This window comes from Pelecanus crispus, chromosome 6 (assembly GCF_030463565.1).
Source record: "Pelecanus crispus isolate bPelCri1 chromosome 6, bPelCri1.pri, whole genome shotgun sequence".
Lineage (NCBI taxonomy): Eukaryota > Metazoa > Chordata > Aves > Pelecaniformes > Pelecanidae > Pelecanus > Pelecanus crispus.
Window position 1 is genome coordinate 33,111,153 of NC_134648.1, and position 16,334 is coordinate 33,127,486.

At 52.1% G+C, this 16,334-nt stretch overlaps 2 protein-coding genes across 2 annotated transcripts; both read right to left on the reverse strand.

Moving 5' to 3' along the window:
- Positions 1-84: 84 nt before the first annotated feature.
- On the reverse strand, positions 85-4,946 carry LOC104027169 (acyl-coenzyme A thioesterase 1-like). Its single transcript, XM_075712670.1, has 3 exons — positions 4,325-4,946; positions 2,468-2,670; positions 85-690 (listed from the first exon to the last, which is right to left on the reverse strand). Exons 1-3 carry the CDS (start codon positions 4,944-4,946, stop codon positions 85-87), a joined length of 1,431 nt encoding a protein of 476 aa, XP_075568785.1.
- Positions 4,947-7,652: 2,706 nt separating this feature from the next.
- Positions 7,653-12,185, reverse strand: LOC104028568 (acyl-coenzyme A thioesterase 5-like). Its single transcript, XM_075712589.1, is given in 5 exon segments — positions 7,653-7,774; positions 7,777-8,233; positions 8,850-9,046; positions 10,166-10,170; positions 11,560-12,185. Coding segments are annotated over 5 exon segments (1,407 nt in total).
- Between the last annotated feature and the right edge of the window lie 4,149 nt (positions 12,186-16,334).

Here is a 16,334-nt window from a genome sequence, read left to right on the forward strand (position 1 = left end):
TCAGAGCCATTTAACAAAACAAACTTGAAACACTAGCATCTTCATCTGTACTTTACACCTTACTTTCCAGTAACCTAACGCACGTCACAGCTTATTGGATGTTCCAGATGGCTGGCCCATGAGGTGTTTGCAGAAGAAAGCTCGGATCTGCCTCCAAGCATCTATCTGTGCCTCGCAGTGTGCCTTGGGCTCCCCTCCCCACACCACAGGCTGGCCAACTAGCAGGTGCATTGAGGCGGCACACATCGGGAAAAAGGGGGGTTCAATGTAGTGCCCTGCTCCAGGGTAACAGACTATCTCAGGCTTTTCCTTCCCGTGAGCTTCCAAACGTTTGCTCCCTTCAACTGCAAAGAATTCACTTTTCCAGTTGTGATCATCCTGGCCAACAATGAACAAGAAGCGACACTCAGCCTTCTCCAAAGGGATAAAGCTTTGGCGGCCAGGCCCTTCTAGTGGGTTGTTCAGTACATCGATAATATCAGCAATCCCAGACTTGCTGACCTTGATGAGTTTCACATTGAAACCAAGGGGTGGAATGGTGATGTCCTTGTAGCGGAGCACTGCGCCCACATTTGCCACCGAGCCGTTGATAAGGGCGGTGGCTGTGATGCCCTTTAGGAAGGAGGCCATGGAGATGCACAGGTCACCCCCCTTCGAGATTCCAAGCAAACCAATCCCCGGACCTTTAACCTGGAGAGGAGAAAAGAGAAACCACAAGCAATGAACCATAGCACACCACTTCTTTAAAATGTTGCCATGTTCGCAGCAGTGTCCACCTTGAATCTGGACTCCAGGTATAGGCATCTAAGGTCCTGTGTGCAGGGCCCACGTCTGAGGGACCTTGGGGCACTGTTCTGTGCTTGATTTACGATCGTAGGCCCTGCTGAGACTGCAGCATCATCCTAACAAAGCTACAAGGCTCAGTGCTGAAGGATATGCAGAGGGTACAGCTGCGCTTGCAAAAAGCATGCAGATGTGCAGCCCAGATTCACTTTGCTTATAAGGCAGGTCAGGGAAAAAGAGGGAAGGGGCAGGGGAGGCTTCTTCTACAAATGCTTTCTTTCAGTGCAAAATGCTCAAAGTCAGCAATGACTATGATACTGTCATCAGTTACGAAAACGTATTTCTTATATTCAACCACTGTCTTCAATTCCCCTATTAAGAAGCTAACATGGGGTAGCAGATTCCAGATTAGCTGCTCTCTCGTTTCTCTAGTATGCTTGGTGTCTAACTCACAATGAAAAGGAAGTATTATGAGGTAGCTTACTCATTAAAATGTATCTTAAAAAAAGTAAGATACATTAAAACCATTTTTCTAAGCCAACTGTACAGTCCTCTGGAGTCAATCTAGAATAGGTTACCTTCATTTTCTCTTACACAGGCAAATTAACTAGAATAGGAAAGCGAAATGATCTTACAGGGTGCTGAAATCCTCTAAGGATACTGGAAGAAGGTTAGCTAGTATCACAACTGCTCCAATACCCAAAGACCCTCAGGGGTAAAAAGGCTCTGAGACAGCATCAAAATTTAATACCTTTTGTACCTTATCACCAGTGTAATAGGCTCCAAACCCATTGACTTCAAAGCATGAAAAGGGGGAAATTAGAAAATATGGCTGAAACTTTGCAATGTGTTAAAAACATGGTGAGGGTATCAGTGGAGGTGTTAATGGGAGGCTATGGTACTGCTCTCAGGGGAAAAAAAAGGTGGGGGGAAGCAATTTGCAGAGGTTTTTGGGCAGAGAGGTGGCACGAGCAGTTAGGGTTGGGGTGACTGAAAAGCAACCAAGACCTTTAACAAAGACTCATCTTTCTGAGGTTGAGGAAGGTATTTGAGCTCTCCAGAGAAACCAAGTGTTGCCTTGTGCAATTGTTGTTATTGCCATACACAGCTACTTGGAAGCAGATGCAGAACTGAGCAGGGTTCTCTTCCAAGAGGTGTCAACTTAGAAGGATCCCCAAGTTCACAACTAGCTACTAAAACCCACACTCACCAGACACCAACATTTGGAGTGATTTTAACAGCTTATACAATACACAGCAACAAATGCATGCTGGTGGACTTCCTTGAGGCCTGGATCACAGAAGATTATCATGTGCTCCATGGCTGAAAAGGGCATTTAGTTCTGAAGGACATTCTACAGAGCATAAATGTAAAAGCCCTGCTGGAAGTCCAATAAGACTCCAGGCAACTAGTACCCTAGTTATGACACTGGGTTGGATGGAGCAGAAATTACCAGTATGTGACCTATGTGTCACTGTGTCACGTGGCCAGTTCAAAAGGAAGAACTGGAATAATCTGCCATAGAACCATTGTAATGGGAGTTAAAGATATAAAACAAATTAATTACAGCCAACTTGAACAGAGATGCTTTTTTAAGTGCAGCAGCTCTGCCCCATCTACAGTCTGACAGGACCTGACTAATGAGAGTTCCCTCTAGTGAGAGAGTGTCAATGAACAAACCAACCTGGGTGTGTTGTAACATATAGTTTACGGCTTCTTCAAAATATTCCAGGTGGAATTCCTTCATCTCTTTTGGGAGATCTTCATAGCCATAGAAAGCCAGAGCCAGCACAGCAAAGCCATAGTTGGCCAGAAGGCATGCCCTGTATTCGGGGAGTCCTCCTCCAGTTCCATACAAGTCAATAATTCCCGGAAAGGGGCCATTTCCTGTGAGAGACCACATAACAGGGCACATTAACCTGACATTTTAAATTTAAATTCATAGGCCTGGGAATATGTCTTTTTAAAAAAGAAAAAAACACAGAGCAGGAGAATGGTACTAAAGGTCCTAAATTACTGTGCCAGTTTTCAGTAAATGGCTACCTTGCTTCAAGATTAAACAAGACAGCGCAAAATAGCAGGCCTGCTAATACTTTGGATAACATCAGGGAATACATGGGTGGAAGGGAAGGGATCCCTTGACAGTCACAACAAGTTCTCTATATCACATAAATTCACTGCAAAGGTATCAAGCTCTGCTTCAAAAATACCCAGGAGGCTTCTCCCCAGTGCATTTCTCAGAAGACTGATCAAAAAAATCTCATCTTCTGATGGTTCCAGCTTCTCAGTTTCAGTGTAAATTTACTACAGCCATTTATTCTGGGATTAAGAGAAGAAAGTATTTGCAACCAGCCTTGCTAACCTGGCGAGGGAAGCTTTACATTAGGTTCATCAGGGGACAGGGACTGAAGTCCAGAGCTGAGAGGGGTTGCTGCAAGCTGGTGAAGCTTCCCTCAGGTGTCTGCAGACTAACACGAAGAACCTGGGCAACGAACAAGAAGAACTGGAAACTCACCTCCAGCCACAGGGCTACAACTGGGCAACAACCAAGAACTGGAAATTCACCTCCAGCCACAGGGATACAATGCAATCAGAGTCTGGGACACTGGCTGGGACAGCACGTATGATTTTGGCACTATCATGGAGGAGTTACCAGGGACAGACAGGGAAGAAGGGGGAGAGGGGAAGGCACATGCTATGTAGAGGAGCTCCTTCAGTACATGGGGTTCCAGAAACATGCTTGGTGAAAGCCCCTGGGTCACAGGGGGAAGGAAAGGTGGGATGTGGTGGTGGTGGTGGTCGTGTGGTGGCTACAGGCCTCTCAAACAAGAGGAAGCAAGAGATGAGGCTTCCTACAGACAACTAGCAGAAGTCTGGACAGCTGCTGGGAGGACAACACAGCATTTGTCAGGCAATCTGAAAACCTCACAGACCCTCTCAATGATATCTTCTCACAAAATAACTCTAAGGGCAAACGAGTCTAATGCTTCACTTGATCTTCTGCTCACAAACGGGGAAGAACTGGGGACAAACGTGGCAGCAAAAGGCAGCTTGGGCTGCAGCAACTACGACATTACTAAGTTCAGGATCTGCGGAGAGGCTGGAAAGGCAAGGGGAGCAGCAGGCTTAGGACTCTAGACTTGAAAAGCAACCTTCAACTTACGCAAAGAATTACTAGCTGACTTCCCTGGAAAACAGCCAGGTAGAGGAAAGGTACCATGCAGACTGGCTGACACCGCCTCACACAGCATTTGGAAGCAAAAAGGGTGCTGTCATCAATGCCTTCATGTCCAATACTGGCAAACAAAAGCCACGTGAGGAGCGTGGCCAGCAGATCAAAGCTGGTCAGGCTGACCAGGCCACTCCTCGATGAGTGCCCAGTGCCCAGTGCCAGCCCGCACGGCCCAGCTGCCCCTTGTCCTCTGCCTGGTACCGGGCTCAAGCGGAGTCTGGAGGGGGCCTGGCTCCGGGCCTGGGAGCACCGGGCCGAGAGCGGAGGCAGCACCCGCGGGGGAAGGAGCCCGGTACGGCCGGTACTCACCGGGGGGCAGGAAAAGCGTCGCCCGGATCCTCCCCTCTCGCACCGGGACTCTCCGCACCCCGTCCCGCAGGAACGCCCGCTCGTGCTGCGCCTGGGCCAGGAGCCGCCCGGGGGGGTCCCCGTGGCCCTCAAACACCTCCAGCTGCAGGAGGAAGGGGCTCTGCACGTCCCGCTTCACCAGCCGCCTGAAGGGCTTCTGGGGCTGCAGAGCCCAGAGCAGCCCCATGGGCTCCAGGCCGGAGAAGCTGCCTCCCGGCAGCGCGGGGCAGCGGGCGAGGTCCAGCTCCCCGTCGCTGCCCGCCTCGTACCGGGCGCAGGCCTGGAACAGCTCGCCCGTCTCGTCCTGCAAGGACGCCCGCAGCGTGACCTGCTGCTGCGGGCCGAGGCCCTGCACGGCGATGGCCAGCGGCTCGTCGAAGAGGCTGCGGGCGGCGGGCGAGAGGCGGATGGAGGGGGCCATGGAGGAGAGGCCGCGGGCGGAGGCCGTCCCGGGTGTCCGTGCGGGGCTGCGGCGCTGCGGGGCTGCAGGCGCGGGGCCAGAGCCGGGGCTGGGCCAGAGCAGCCGCCCCCGCCAGCCGCAGGAGCTCGCCCGGCACAGGCAGCGGGCAGTGACCTGCCACATGGCCCCGGTCCGCTTCCGTCTCTGGGGGCGGGTTCCGGGCCTGGTCCCGCGGGAGCGGGGCCGGGCTCGGGCGGGCGGTCCCTGAGCGCCGCAGGCCCGCCCCGGAGGGGAGGAGCGGGACGGCAGGTGTGTCCCCCCCCCCCCCCGCCCGCCGCCGCCGCCGCCGCCTCCCCCGCCTCCCCTCCCCGCCCCGGCTGTGGGAGGTCTCTGCCAAGGGCGCTGCGGCCCGGGGCCCGTCCTGGCCGCGGGCAGCTCCGCCCCGGCGCCCCGCCGAGCTGCCCGGGGTCGGGCGGTGGCTGTGGGCGAGGGGACGTGCGGGGCGGGGCGGGCGGAGGCGGTGACGAGCGGTTCACTGTCGGGACAGCGAAGGGGCCTGTGCGCGACCGACCGCGCAGCGACGGGGCTCCTGCCTGCCAGCAGCGACCCTGGGCAGGGCTGTGCCGGGCCGTGCAGCTCGGCCAAGGGGCGGGAGGGAGGCCCAGCACCAGCCGAGGCGGGGAGAAGCCAAACCAGCGTCAGACCGGCATTGCTTCAGGTCTTTCTGTCGCCCCTTCCTCCGTGTTGGTTGCCCCAAGGCCCGGGCAAGGCAGGTTTTGTCTCCAGCAGGCTCTGCCCAGCCCTGGCACCTGCACAGCCAGATGAGTTGGGAAGTGTCCTGGTTTCGGCTGGGATAGAGTTAATTTTCTTCCTAGTAGCAGGCATAGTGCTGTGTTTTGGATTTAGGATGAGAAGAATGCTGATAACACACTGATGTTTTTAGTTGTTGCTGAGTACTGCTTATGCTAGTCAAGGACTTTTCAGCTTCCCATGCTCTGCCAGGTGCACAGGAAACTGGGAGGGGGCACAGCCAGAATAGTTGATCCAAACTGCCCAAAGGGCTATTCCATACCATGTGATGTCATGCTCAGTATATAAGCTGGGGGGGGTTGGCCGGGGAGCAGCGATTGCTGCTCGGGAACTGTCTGGGTATCGGTCGGCAGGTGGTGAGCAATTGCATTGTGCATCACTGGCTTTGTATATTATTATATTGTTATTATTATCATTACTATTTTACTTTATTTCAATTATTAAACTGTTCTTATCTCAACCCAGGAGTGTTTCTCACTCTTACTCCTCCGATTCTCTCCCCCATCCCATCGGGGTAGGGGGAGTGAGCGAGCGGCTGCGTGGTGCTGAGTTGCTGGCTGGGGCTAAACTGCAACAGGAAGGATGGTCAGGGTGGTCAGGGGTATGGGAGGGATGACGGAGGGGCACTTTCACAGACTCTTTAGGCAGGTCAGGAAACACCTGGCTCTTCCAGTAGTGGGTTGTGCAAGGATTTAAAAAGAAGGCCATACAATCTGTCTTACCCAGAGCTGGATCTTTTGCTCCCAAGGGAGAGCTGCTTCCTCAGGCTCCCTGACGACTCCTGGGAGATGCAGGCAGAGGTGCCTCTCACTTGGAGCTCCCCATGTCTGACTTAGTGGTGTGAAACAAGTGGAAACATCTGAGGGAATCCTCAGCATTGTCCTATTTTGAAATACTGTGTGGTCAGAGGTATTGGGCAGAGTCTCAGCAGTCTTTTGTTCCCCATGGAGATTGTCCCGTCTCTCCTAAACAGGTGAGGTGCTTTGTCATCTAGCATTTGGGTATGTTGTCTGGTGTCGAGCCCTCAATGTGTGGCAGCTTCTCCTGTTGTTGAGAACAACACTCCTTGGCTTGCAGTGCTGGATTTGATCACCAGCTCGACCATATGCTGGAGCAGTTGCTAAGGGAAAGAGCCCTGAAGGCTTAAGCAACAGTCCTCCTTCCGCACTTGGTGCCCTAAGAGCAGTGGAAGAGTGAAGGTAAGCGGGGTTACGTGTCAGTCTTCTCTGGTCTCCTCTCCTTACCTGGGCAGCCCTTGCTCCCAAGCTCCTGCAAGTTCCACCCTGGGATGAGAGACTGGTCAAGATGCAAAGATCCCTGCTTCTATCCAAAGCACAGAAAATGACTCCATGGCTTCCAAATCTCAGACTCTTTATTACAATTCTCACCCCAATAATGAAGCTGAAAAAGTTCCACATTGTGTGGGAGAAGATCACAATGGAAGTAAATTCAGTAGAATGGCTTTTTGGATGACATCTTGGGGCCGGAAGTATCCACGAGACAGAGCACTTCCTTCCGAGGGGAAGATGGAAAGAAGGCACAGAGGGCAAACAACCCTTCCTGAGGGTTAACCAGGGACACCCTGGCATGCTGTCTCTAGCATCCATTCTTACACACTTCCAGCAGCACAGAGATCAGAGACATTTCTATTTGTGATGAGACATTCACCAGTGGTGAAATCCCTGCGCCAAAATTAGCATTTGAGAGGTGTGGCTTTAAAGTATGAGCTGAGGATAGCTTATGCATGTAGAGACCACAGTGATATGCAAAGTACCGCCAAGTATTAGAAGAATAGAAGATGCCTGAGAAATGTAACTGCATTTTGCATATGATCTGTTTTATCAAGGGCCAATGCAAATCTATTTGCCATTCCTTTTCTTGACACTTGAGCAAAAAAAGTTCAGGGAAAACCAGAAAAGGCAAACACAGTTCTGTCCTGAGTTATGAATGTGCAAAGTCATGGAAGATATTGTAGTTGTATCAAAGCCTGTGAACAAGGTTTGACCTGATAAACGTAAAAGAATTTATCAGATCTGGTTGTTCAAAGTTGTGTGTTACTTGCACATTATTTTTTGCACATTAGTTGCCATTTAAATATTTGTTGAAAAAAGCCTGGATCTGTGGCCAGGCATGAACGTGAGCTTTAGAATAAGCCCTGAGCTCCCCACCCAGGACTGCCAGCTTGCGAAAATGGGATGGTTTCCTATGGAGTACAAAGGGAAAAAGGGAGGGTCAATGCAGTGCCCTGTGCCAGGGTAAGACAGAATCTGAAAATTTTCCTTCCCTTGAGCCTGCAAATACTTGCAGGCTTCAGTAGCATGATACTCAGATTTAATAATGTGATCATCTTGTCCAGCAATGAATCGTAACTGTGCCTCAGCTTTCTCTAGTGGGATCAGGCTTTGGTTGCCAGGGGCTTGAAAGGGGTCAAGAAGGATGTCAGAACAATCAAGAATATTGGAATCAGTGACCTTGATCTGTTTTTCATCAATGGTCAAAGTGGGGATGGTTTTATCCTTGTAACAGAGAGGAAGAGTTGTGATGGCCACAGGAGCATTGAGGGAAGCAACTGCTGTGATGTTCTTCAGGAAGGTGGCCATGGCGAGAGACAGTTCAGCTCCTTTGGAGAAACCAAGCAGACCAACACGTGGTCCCTTCACCTGGTAGACAGGAGGAAATCCTCATCAGTACTGAGTTGAAAAACACAATGGCTAGTTCCTGGAGGGGAACATTGTATAATGCCAAGAGCTCACAAAACACTGTGAAGGCAGTGATGGCAATGATTAGTTTTTCTTCTGGACAAGTGCCAAGCACCTCCCCCTTCAGACTGCTGCCTTTGGCAGTGTTCTCTGGTGCACTGACATCAGCCAAGAGAGGGGGAACCTGATTTCACCAATCTGAGGACAGGTTGTATGATGCAGCTAAGAATTACTAGTCTTAGACACTGGCAGATGCTCTTTGCTTTCCACTTTTGAGACTTGCAGGAGGACATTTAGTGGCAATTCATGAAGGCTCTCTCCTGCACAACCTTCCCACCTTGTTATGTCTCACCTGTTTCTTGTGAAATTACTTTGTGATCTCTCCCCACCGCGCTTCCAGTGCATATCTGTTTGACCCTTCTTCTTTCCGAGAACTCAGACACCCAAACTCCTGGCAGATGCCAGCCATGCCAGGTGAGTATTTCAGCAGCTTCCTCCAGAGATAACTCAGGCAAAGTGACAGACACTTTGGAGAAGTGCTCCCTGGAGCCCAGGGGGACACGGAGGGTGCTCCTACCTGTGGGTGCTGCACCATATAGTTCACTGCCTCTTCAAAATATTCCAGGTGGAGTTCAGTTGGCTCCTGGGGCAGATCCGCATATTGATAATAAGCCAGGGCCAGTGTGGCAAAACCATGATTGGCCAGCAGGCTGGCTCTGTACTCAGAAAGACCTCTTCCAAATCCATGTATGTCAATGATTCCTGGAAAGGGGTCTTCTCCTGGAGCAGACAAGACAAAGAGCAGTATTGCCTGAAATGACTCCTTTCAATGTTTCTCTGGTTTAGAATGCATCAAACCAAGTACACAACAGGAACTGCAGAAAAGCATCTTTTGGGGAAAGGACATGATCAGTCACTCATCTGTGTGGTGTCAGCAGCTGAAAAAACCCTAGAGTCTGTTGCAGAGGAAGAAAGGCTCAGGAGCAGACCTCTTGGGTAAGGTGCAAACCCTTATTTGGTTTAGGAATCAGCAGTATTTCTGGATTGTGCTTAGGGGCAACAGGCAGAGACTGGTGAAAGTATCTTGTCCCAACTTCTCTTCTCCTTGTAAACAGCCCTGTAACAACCACCACTTCATCTGGCACAGCCACTTCATCTGGCACTGTAAAAATCCTCAAGGTATCATGATTTGATAGATGTAATACTATTAAAATAGAAACTGTAAACATGTGTGTTTGTATTGTGGCTTTTGAACATTTGGGATCCCTTGAAAAGTGATAAGTGGGATCCACCCAACCAGCACTTCATCTCTTTGGGGATCATGTCTCTGATCAGTATCAAATTCTGCATAGGACGCCATGGGTATCTCACTGGGTGATCGGAAGATTGTTGTTTGGATCTTCCCTTCTTGGCCCAGGATTATCTTTTCCTCATCCTGTGAAAATCCTGCTCCTGTCCACCCAGTGCAAGGGAAGAGGGTGCTCTGCATGTTGCGTTCCTACAGCCTGACAGTTTTTGGGACCACAGGGCCCAGGGAAGCTCCACAGGCCCCAGGCCAGAGAAGGTGTCCCTGGCCATGTTGGGGAGTCGGTAAGACCCAGCTCACCCCTACTCTTGGCTTCAGGAGATCCATAGGCCTGAGTGTCCTCATGCCTCCCACTATTCAGGGATGCCCTCCTGCCACGGTCTCATGCCCTCCACCATGGTGGCCTGTGCATCCTCAAATAAGGCTGCAGGTGGAAGGTGGGAACGTGCTGCTGTGGGTCATGGAAGAGAGGGGAGTGCACAGGATCTGCTCGCTCTCTGCCTTGGACCAAGGAGAGCCTTACCGTCCAAAGCGGTACTGTGTTCTTCCTTCTGCCGCTGTTTGCATGCAGGCAACAGCACATCTACTGGGTCTCTATAGACTGCGACCATACAAAGCAGAGGCCAGGAGTGCAGTTGTCTGTGGCCCATGGCTCAGCTGAGCGTAGCAGGGCTCTGTGGGCTTGCACTGAACATGCACAGAAAAAGTGGTAATGCTGAATAAGGCCGTGGAGGTGCTCAAGGAAGGTGGGACAGTACTATAGCAAAAGCCTTTTGAGCTCTCCACCTTTATGTGGCCTGAGGTCATTTGCTGAGGAGTATCCAACTCCTGAATCCAAATGTAGAGATGCACGGCGTAGAGAGCACTCCCAGGAATGGAAAATCATGATGCGGATATCTCAGTGCAGGACAATTTGAGTGTGGTGAAATCATAGTGGCAAACACATCTCCAAACGGAACTGTGTAACAGAAATACTGACTACAGGCCGAGCTTATAGTCTTGCTAAGCTGAAGATTGGCTGTGGTGGCAGCAGAGAATAAACTCCTGTCCTGTGCCTAGGAAACAATTCAAAGCGCCGGGGAGTGCGGCAAGAGCCTATCATTTTAAAACACACACAAAAGGAGTGGGTTGGGGGAAACTGAGGAAATGCACCGTCATTTGGCTTACTGTAAGCACCTCAGCTCAGGGTAAGCAGGACATTTTGGATACAAAATGTATGCAGGTGGCTTCTTCGATCTCCTGGTCAGCAGGTGGGGGTAGAGGTGAGGCAGGGAAGGCAGCCCTGGTGTCGCTGCGGGTGGGATGCTGAGCCTGTGAAATCAGCCCTCCTGCACGCTGGACTCTGGCAGGGAAGACTCTGTGTAGCTGCCCAGAAGGTGCTGCAGCCTGATGGTGTCTTGGGCAACTCTTACACCTCAGAAAGGTGCTCTGCACCTTTTCCAGAGCAATTAAATTATTGTGTTTTCCTGCTGGAAAGGTTTAATTCCTGTAAATTTTCTTGAGCCCTTCCTCTTGCCCCTTTCACGAACTGATGATGTCCACAAGAACCCCAACATGGTGGACTGTGGTCATGATATAGTTAGTTGCTACTGTGCTGGGAGGAGAGGGAGGATCCCCCAAACCCTCCCAGCGAGGAAGACTGCCAAGGACTGGAACAGAGCCACTCTCCACTCCTCTCTTACGCAGCTTCTAGTCTCCAGCGGCTCTCCTGGCACCCTCACTTCCACTTGCATTTCTCCATGTTTGTAACCTCAAGCTCTGGGCAAGAAGGGTTACTCCTCTGCCTGCTTCTGCAACCGTATCCTGCACCCTCACCGCCAGGTGAATTGGGAACGATGGTCAGGCTGGTCAGTGGTGCGGGAGGGAGGGAGGAAGGGCAGGAAGGACAGGGACTTTCATGGACTCCACTTTACAGAGGTCATGGAACAGCTTGCACTGACAAAACATTGGTTTAGGGAAAACAGGATGCTGCAGCCGGTACTCCCCGGGGGGCAGGAAAAGCGTCGCCCGGATCCTCCCCTCTCGCACCGGGACTCTCCGCACCCCGTCCCGCAGGAACGCCCGCTCGTGCTGCGCCTGGGCCAGGAGCCGCCCGGGGGGGTCCCCGTGGCCCTCAAACACCTCCAGCTGCAGGAGGAAGGGGCTCTGCACGTCCCGCTTCACCAGCCGCCTGAAGGGCTTCTGGGGCTGCAGAGCCCAGAGCAGCCCCATGGGCTCCAGGCCGGAGAAGCTGCCTCCCGGCAGCGCGGGGCAGCGGGCGAGGTCCAGCTCCCCGTCGCTGCCCGCCTCGTACCGGGCGCAGGCCTGGAACAGCTCGCCCGTCTCGTCCTGCAAGGACGCCCGCAGCGTGACCTGCTGCTGCGGGCCGAGGCCCTGCACGGCGATGGCCAGCGGCTCGTCGAAGAGGCTGCGGGCGGCGGGCGAGAGGCGGATGGAGGGGGCCATGGAGGAGAGGCCGCGGGCGGAGGCCGTCCCGGGTGTCCGTGCGGGGCTGCGGCGCTGCGGGGCTGCAGGCGCGGGGCCGGAGCCGGGGCTGGGCCAGAGCAGCCGCCCCCGCCAGCCGCAGGAGCTCGCCCGGCACAGGCAGCGGGCAGTGACCTGCCACATGGCTCCTGGGTTGCTGCCTTCACTGTGTCTGCATTCAAGCTGAGGCTTCTTCTATAAATGCAGCTTCCCACACAAAGACGAGGGGAGGGGAATTGGGGCAGGAGCTGTGTGAGTTCACATCATGCTGGGAGATGTCAAGGCTGCAGCCCTGTCAGCACCTGCACCAGGGCGGGACGGGCATAGCCAGTCCCTTGGCATTGCAGGAGCATCTTCAGCGGGTGGCAGCTCTGTCCAGGTACTTGCTGACAAACAGTGCATTTATCTACTGTGGTGGCAGTTCTCTAAACCAGCCCTGTTGGTTACTATCCTTGCAGGACTGGACCCAGGCACAGGTGCAGCTGCAGCCCTTCTCGCTGGACTTCTCTCACAGGCTCTGTCTTTCCACTCCCAAACTCAGCCAAGTTGCAGGCTCCCTTTGGAAAATGTTACCACTTTGCTGCATGCAGACCTGCAGGCAATTTGCACTGCAGTCTGGGAGCATTTTGGCAGCTTGCTCCTGCCACCCCCATGGACTGCTGCCCCCAGAAAGGCCACCCCTGTGATATGATCCTGAACCTAACAGGGCGTTGTCACGTGTGACCAGCTGCAAGCACGGGGACGGTGGTGGGGCAGCATGGCAGGGTCTGGAACAGAGCTCCTCTCCACTCGCCTCTGTTTCAGCTCCTGTCCCGTGTCAGGGCGTGTGGAGAGAGGTCTCCTGCAGCAGCAGGAACTGCTAGGAGAAGTCCCAGGGGTACCCTGTGCTCAGCCACTGGTGTGGGGCTCCAGCCAGAGCAACGGCGCAGGAAGGGAGCATGTTCAGGGCTCAGGCCCCACCTACCCCCTGGGGGACAATGTTCTGCAGAAGCACATATGGGATGGGAGCCCACCTTGCTCATGGGGGCATCCCAAGAGGGGCTGGTGCCACCCTGTGCTGGGTTGGGCGCATGGGGCCATGGCCTGGGAGCATCTCAGAGGAGAGACAGCCCCACGAGCCTGGTGTCACTCTCCTGGCATCTCCTGGGACTTGCAGTCTTGTACTTCTTGCCAGACGACGGCAGCTGGCATGGCCACGGGCTGCCCCAAGGCTCCTGTCCCCCCTTCCGCCTCCTGCTCTGCCACCTGCTCCTCTTGCCCACGCCCAGAGATAGTGCCTTACCCATGCTAGGGCAGGCCCACAGCTTTTGGCTGGGCTGGTTGGGAGCATGGATTACAAAATATCCTGGGTGGGAAGGGCCTGGGACTTTAATTTACTACTGATTTTCTTTTATCAGGTCTGATCTCTTGCATAAATTTTGCGATCCAAACGCCAAGCAGCAGGCGTACACCCTTTGAGAGGAGATTGCAGAACGGCTTTTTGGATTTGAGCCATATTGGGGCCAGAAGTGGGTGTTACCAGCCAGAGCACATTGTTCCAGAGGAGAGGTGAACCCAAGGCACAGAAGACACAGCTCTTCCAGAGAGAAGATCTTTCTCATAGCAGCCTGAGAGCTCTTAACCACAGGCACCAGCACCACTACTTTTTCAAATGCCCCATATTGTACAGTTTCTGCAGTTCAGCAGAGATGTTTCCATTTGTGATGAGACATTCACTGTAAATGTGGTGAAATCTCTGCACCAAAAGGCGCATATGGTGGAGGCTGCTTTAAAGTACAGGCTGAAGATGGTATAGACATGGGGAGACTACAGTTATATGGTGAGCACAGAAATTTATTTAAAGTTCACAGGCCACCAGCGACATAAATGACCATATTGCATCTCATCTGTTCAATTAAGAGCAACTCAAATGCTATCGCTTTTCTCAATGTCTGATCAAAAAAGATCAGCGAAATTACAGAAAATGTGAACCCAATTCTACTCACAGCTGTAGGTATATCAAGCCATGTTATTGGGGTTATACTGGTGTAGGTGTGAACAATATTAATTCAATAAACAAAAAAGCATCTGTCAACTCAGGTCCTTCAGACCTGGGTGTGCTTGCTAGTGGGGTAGAATAAAGCCTAGATCTCTTGCCAAGCATCATCCTAGTCCTCTGAATGAGCCTTATGCTGCCTTGCCCCCATCTTAGATGGCTAGCTGGTTCAAAATGGACTCCTTGCTCCTGGTGAAGGGTGGAAAGGGGAGGAGAATGCGCCTAGCATTTACTTTCCTTCAGGTTGCAAACATTTTTCCGGTTTGATTAACAAAACACTTGCCTTTGCAGAAATGATCTGCCTGCCCAGTGATGAAGAGTGTTGAAGGAGCAGCCACTGCCTGAGCGTTCACACACCGTTCAGGGAGTCACACACACCCCACCCAAGACTTCAACTGCTAGGACCCAAGTCCCTTTGCACTGGGCAGCTCCACTGAGCTGACAGGTGCCCCTTTTTGACTCCCCAAACATTCACTCACTCACTCTCTGGCACGTTCTCTCCCCTCAAGCTTGACCCTAGGTTTCCCTGAAGCAGAGTCTTTGACACGATGTACGCCAGGCAGATTTATTGAGTGGTACAGTGGTAAATGATAGCTTGAGCTGGGTGCCTCCAGAGAGGGACCTTGAACAAAGAAACCCCTGGGCAATTACAGTCTTACAATTTAAGTTCCCCTTCCCTCACATGAGGGTTTGGTCCAATAGCAATATTTGTGTCTGGGGTCTTCTTGTTCTTTACTGGATCCTTTCTCTGTCTCCAGGGGAGACATTCCTTCTCTTATCTTAATGGTTGCAGCATGCTAATGGTTGTGGCTACCTTATCTTTCTGGTTTGCACTGGTTTCAGGGCCTTCTTTCATGTAGCTAAGTAGGAGTTCAGCATACAGTCAGCGTGTCTAGGTGCAAGTTCACAGTTTGCAGCCCAAGGCTTTAACAGGGCTTGCTACTAACACTTTGTATTATCATATAATTCGGTTCATCAGCTATTTTCATGCAAAATCAAATTCCCTTGAGGTACCCACTGGACTTCCCCATCCTTCCGCATCACCCACCAAGTGCACCCAGGTCCTTGAGCAAAAGCAATCCCACGGATGGGTTTGCCTTTGCCCAAGGCAGGAAGAACCCAGACTGTCTTCCCCAGCATATTTTTCATGTGCACTACAGGGACTTCGTCTCCTTCTACAGTATGTAAAAGTATTGATTGGGCAGGGCCAGCTTTATCGCAGATCCCCTAGTGTTGACTAGCCAGGTGGCTTTTGCTAAATGTGTATCCCAATGTTTGAATGTCCCACCACCCATTGCTCTCAGGGTAGTCTTTAACAGTCCATTGTATTGTTTGATTTTCCCAGAGGCTGATGCATGATAGGGGTTGTGATATACCCACTCAATGCTATGCTCTTTAGCCGAGGTGTCTATGAGGTTGTTTCAGAAATGAGTCCCGTTGTCTGATATGATTCTTTCTGGGGTGCCATGTCTCCGTAAGACTTGCTTTTCAAGGCCCAGGATAGTGTTCTGGGCGGGGGCATGGGGCATGGGATATGTTTCCAGCCATCCGGTGGTTGCTTCCACCATGGTGAGCACATGGCGTTTGCCTTGGCGGGTTTGTGGGAGTGTGATATAATCAATCTGCCAGACCTCTCCATATTTATATTTCAGCCATTGCCCTCCATACCAGAAAGGCTTTAACAGCTTGGCTTGCTTGATTGCAGTCCACGTTTCACATTCCTGAATAACCTGTGCAATACTGTCCATGGTTAAGTCCACCCCTCGATCATGAGCCCATCTATATGTTGCATCTCTTCCTTGATGGCCTGAGGTATCATGGGCCCACGGAGCTATAAATAATTCACCATTATGTGGCGACTCCAGCCCCACCTGAGCCACTTCAGTCTTAGCAGCCTGATCCACCTGCTGGTTGTTTTGATGTTCTTCAGTGGCCCAACTCTCGGGTACATGAGCACCTATGTGACGTACTTTTACAACTAGGTTCTCTACCCGGGCAGCGATATCTTGCCACAATGCGGCAGCCCAGATGGGTTTGCCTCTGCGCTGCCAGTTGCTCTGCTTCCATTGCTGCAACCATCCCCACAGGGCATTTGCCACCATCCATGAGTCAGTATAGAGAGAAAGTACTGGCCACTTTTCTTGTTCACCAATATCTAAAGCCAGCTGGATGGCTTTCACCTCTGCAAACTAACTCGACTCCCCTTCTCTTTCATCAGTTTCTGCGACTTGTTGTATAGGACTCCATAGAGCAGCTTT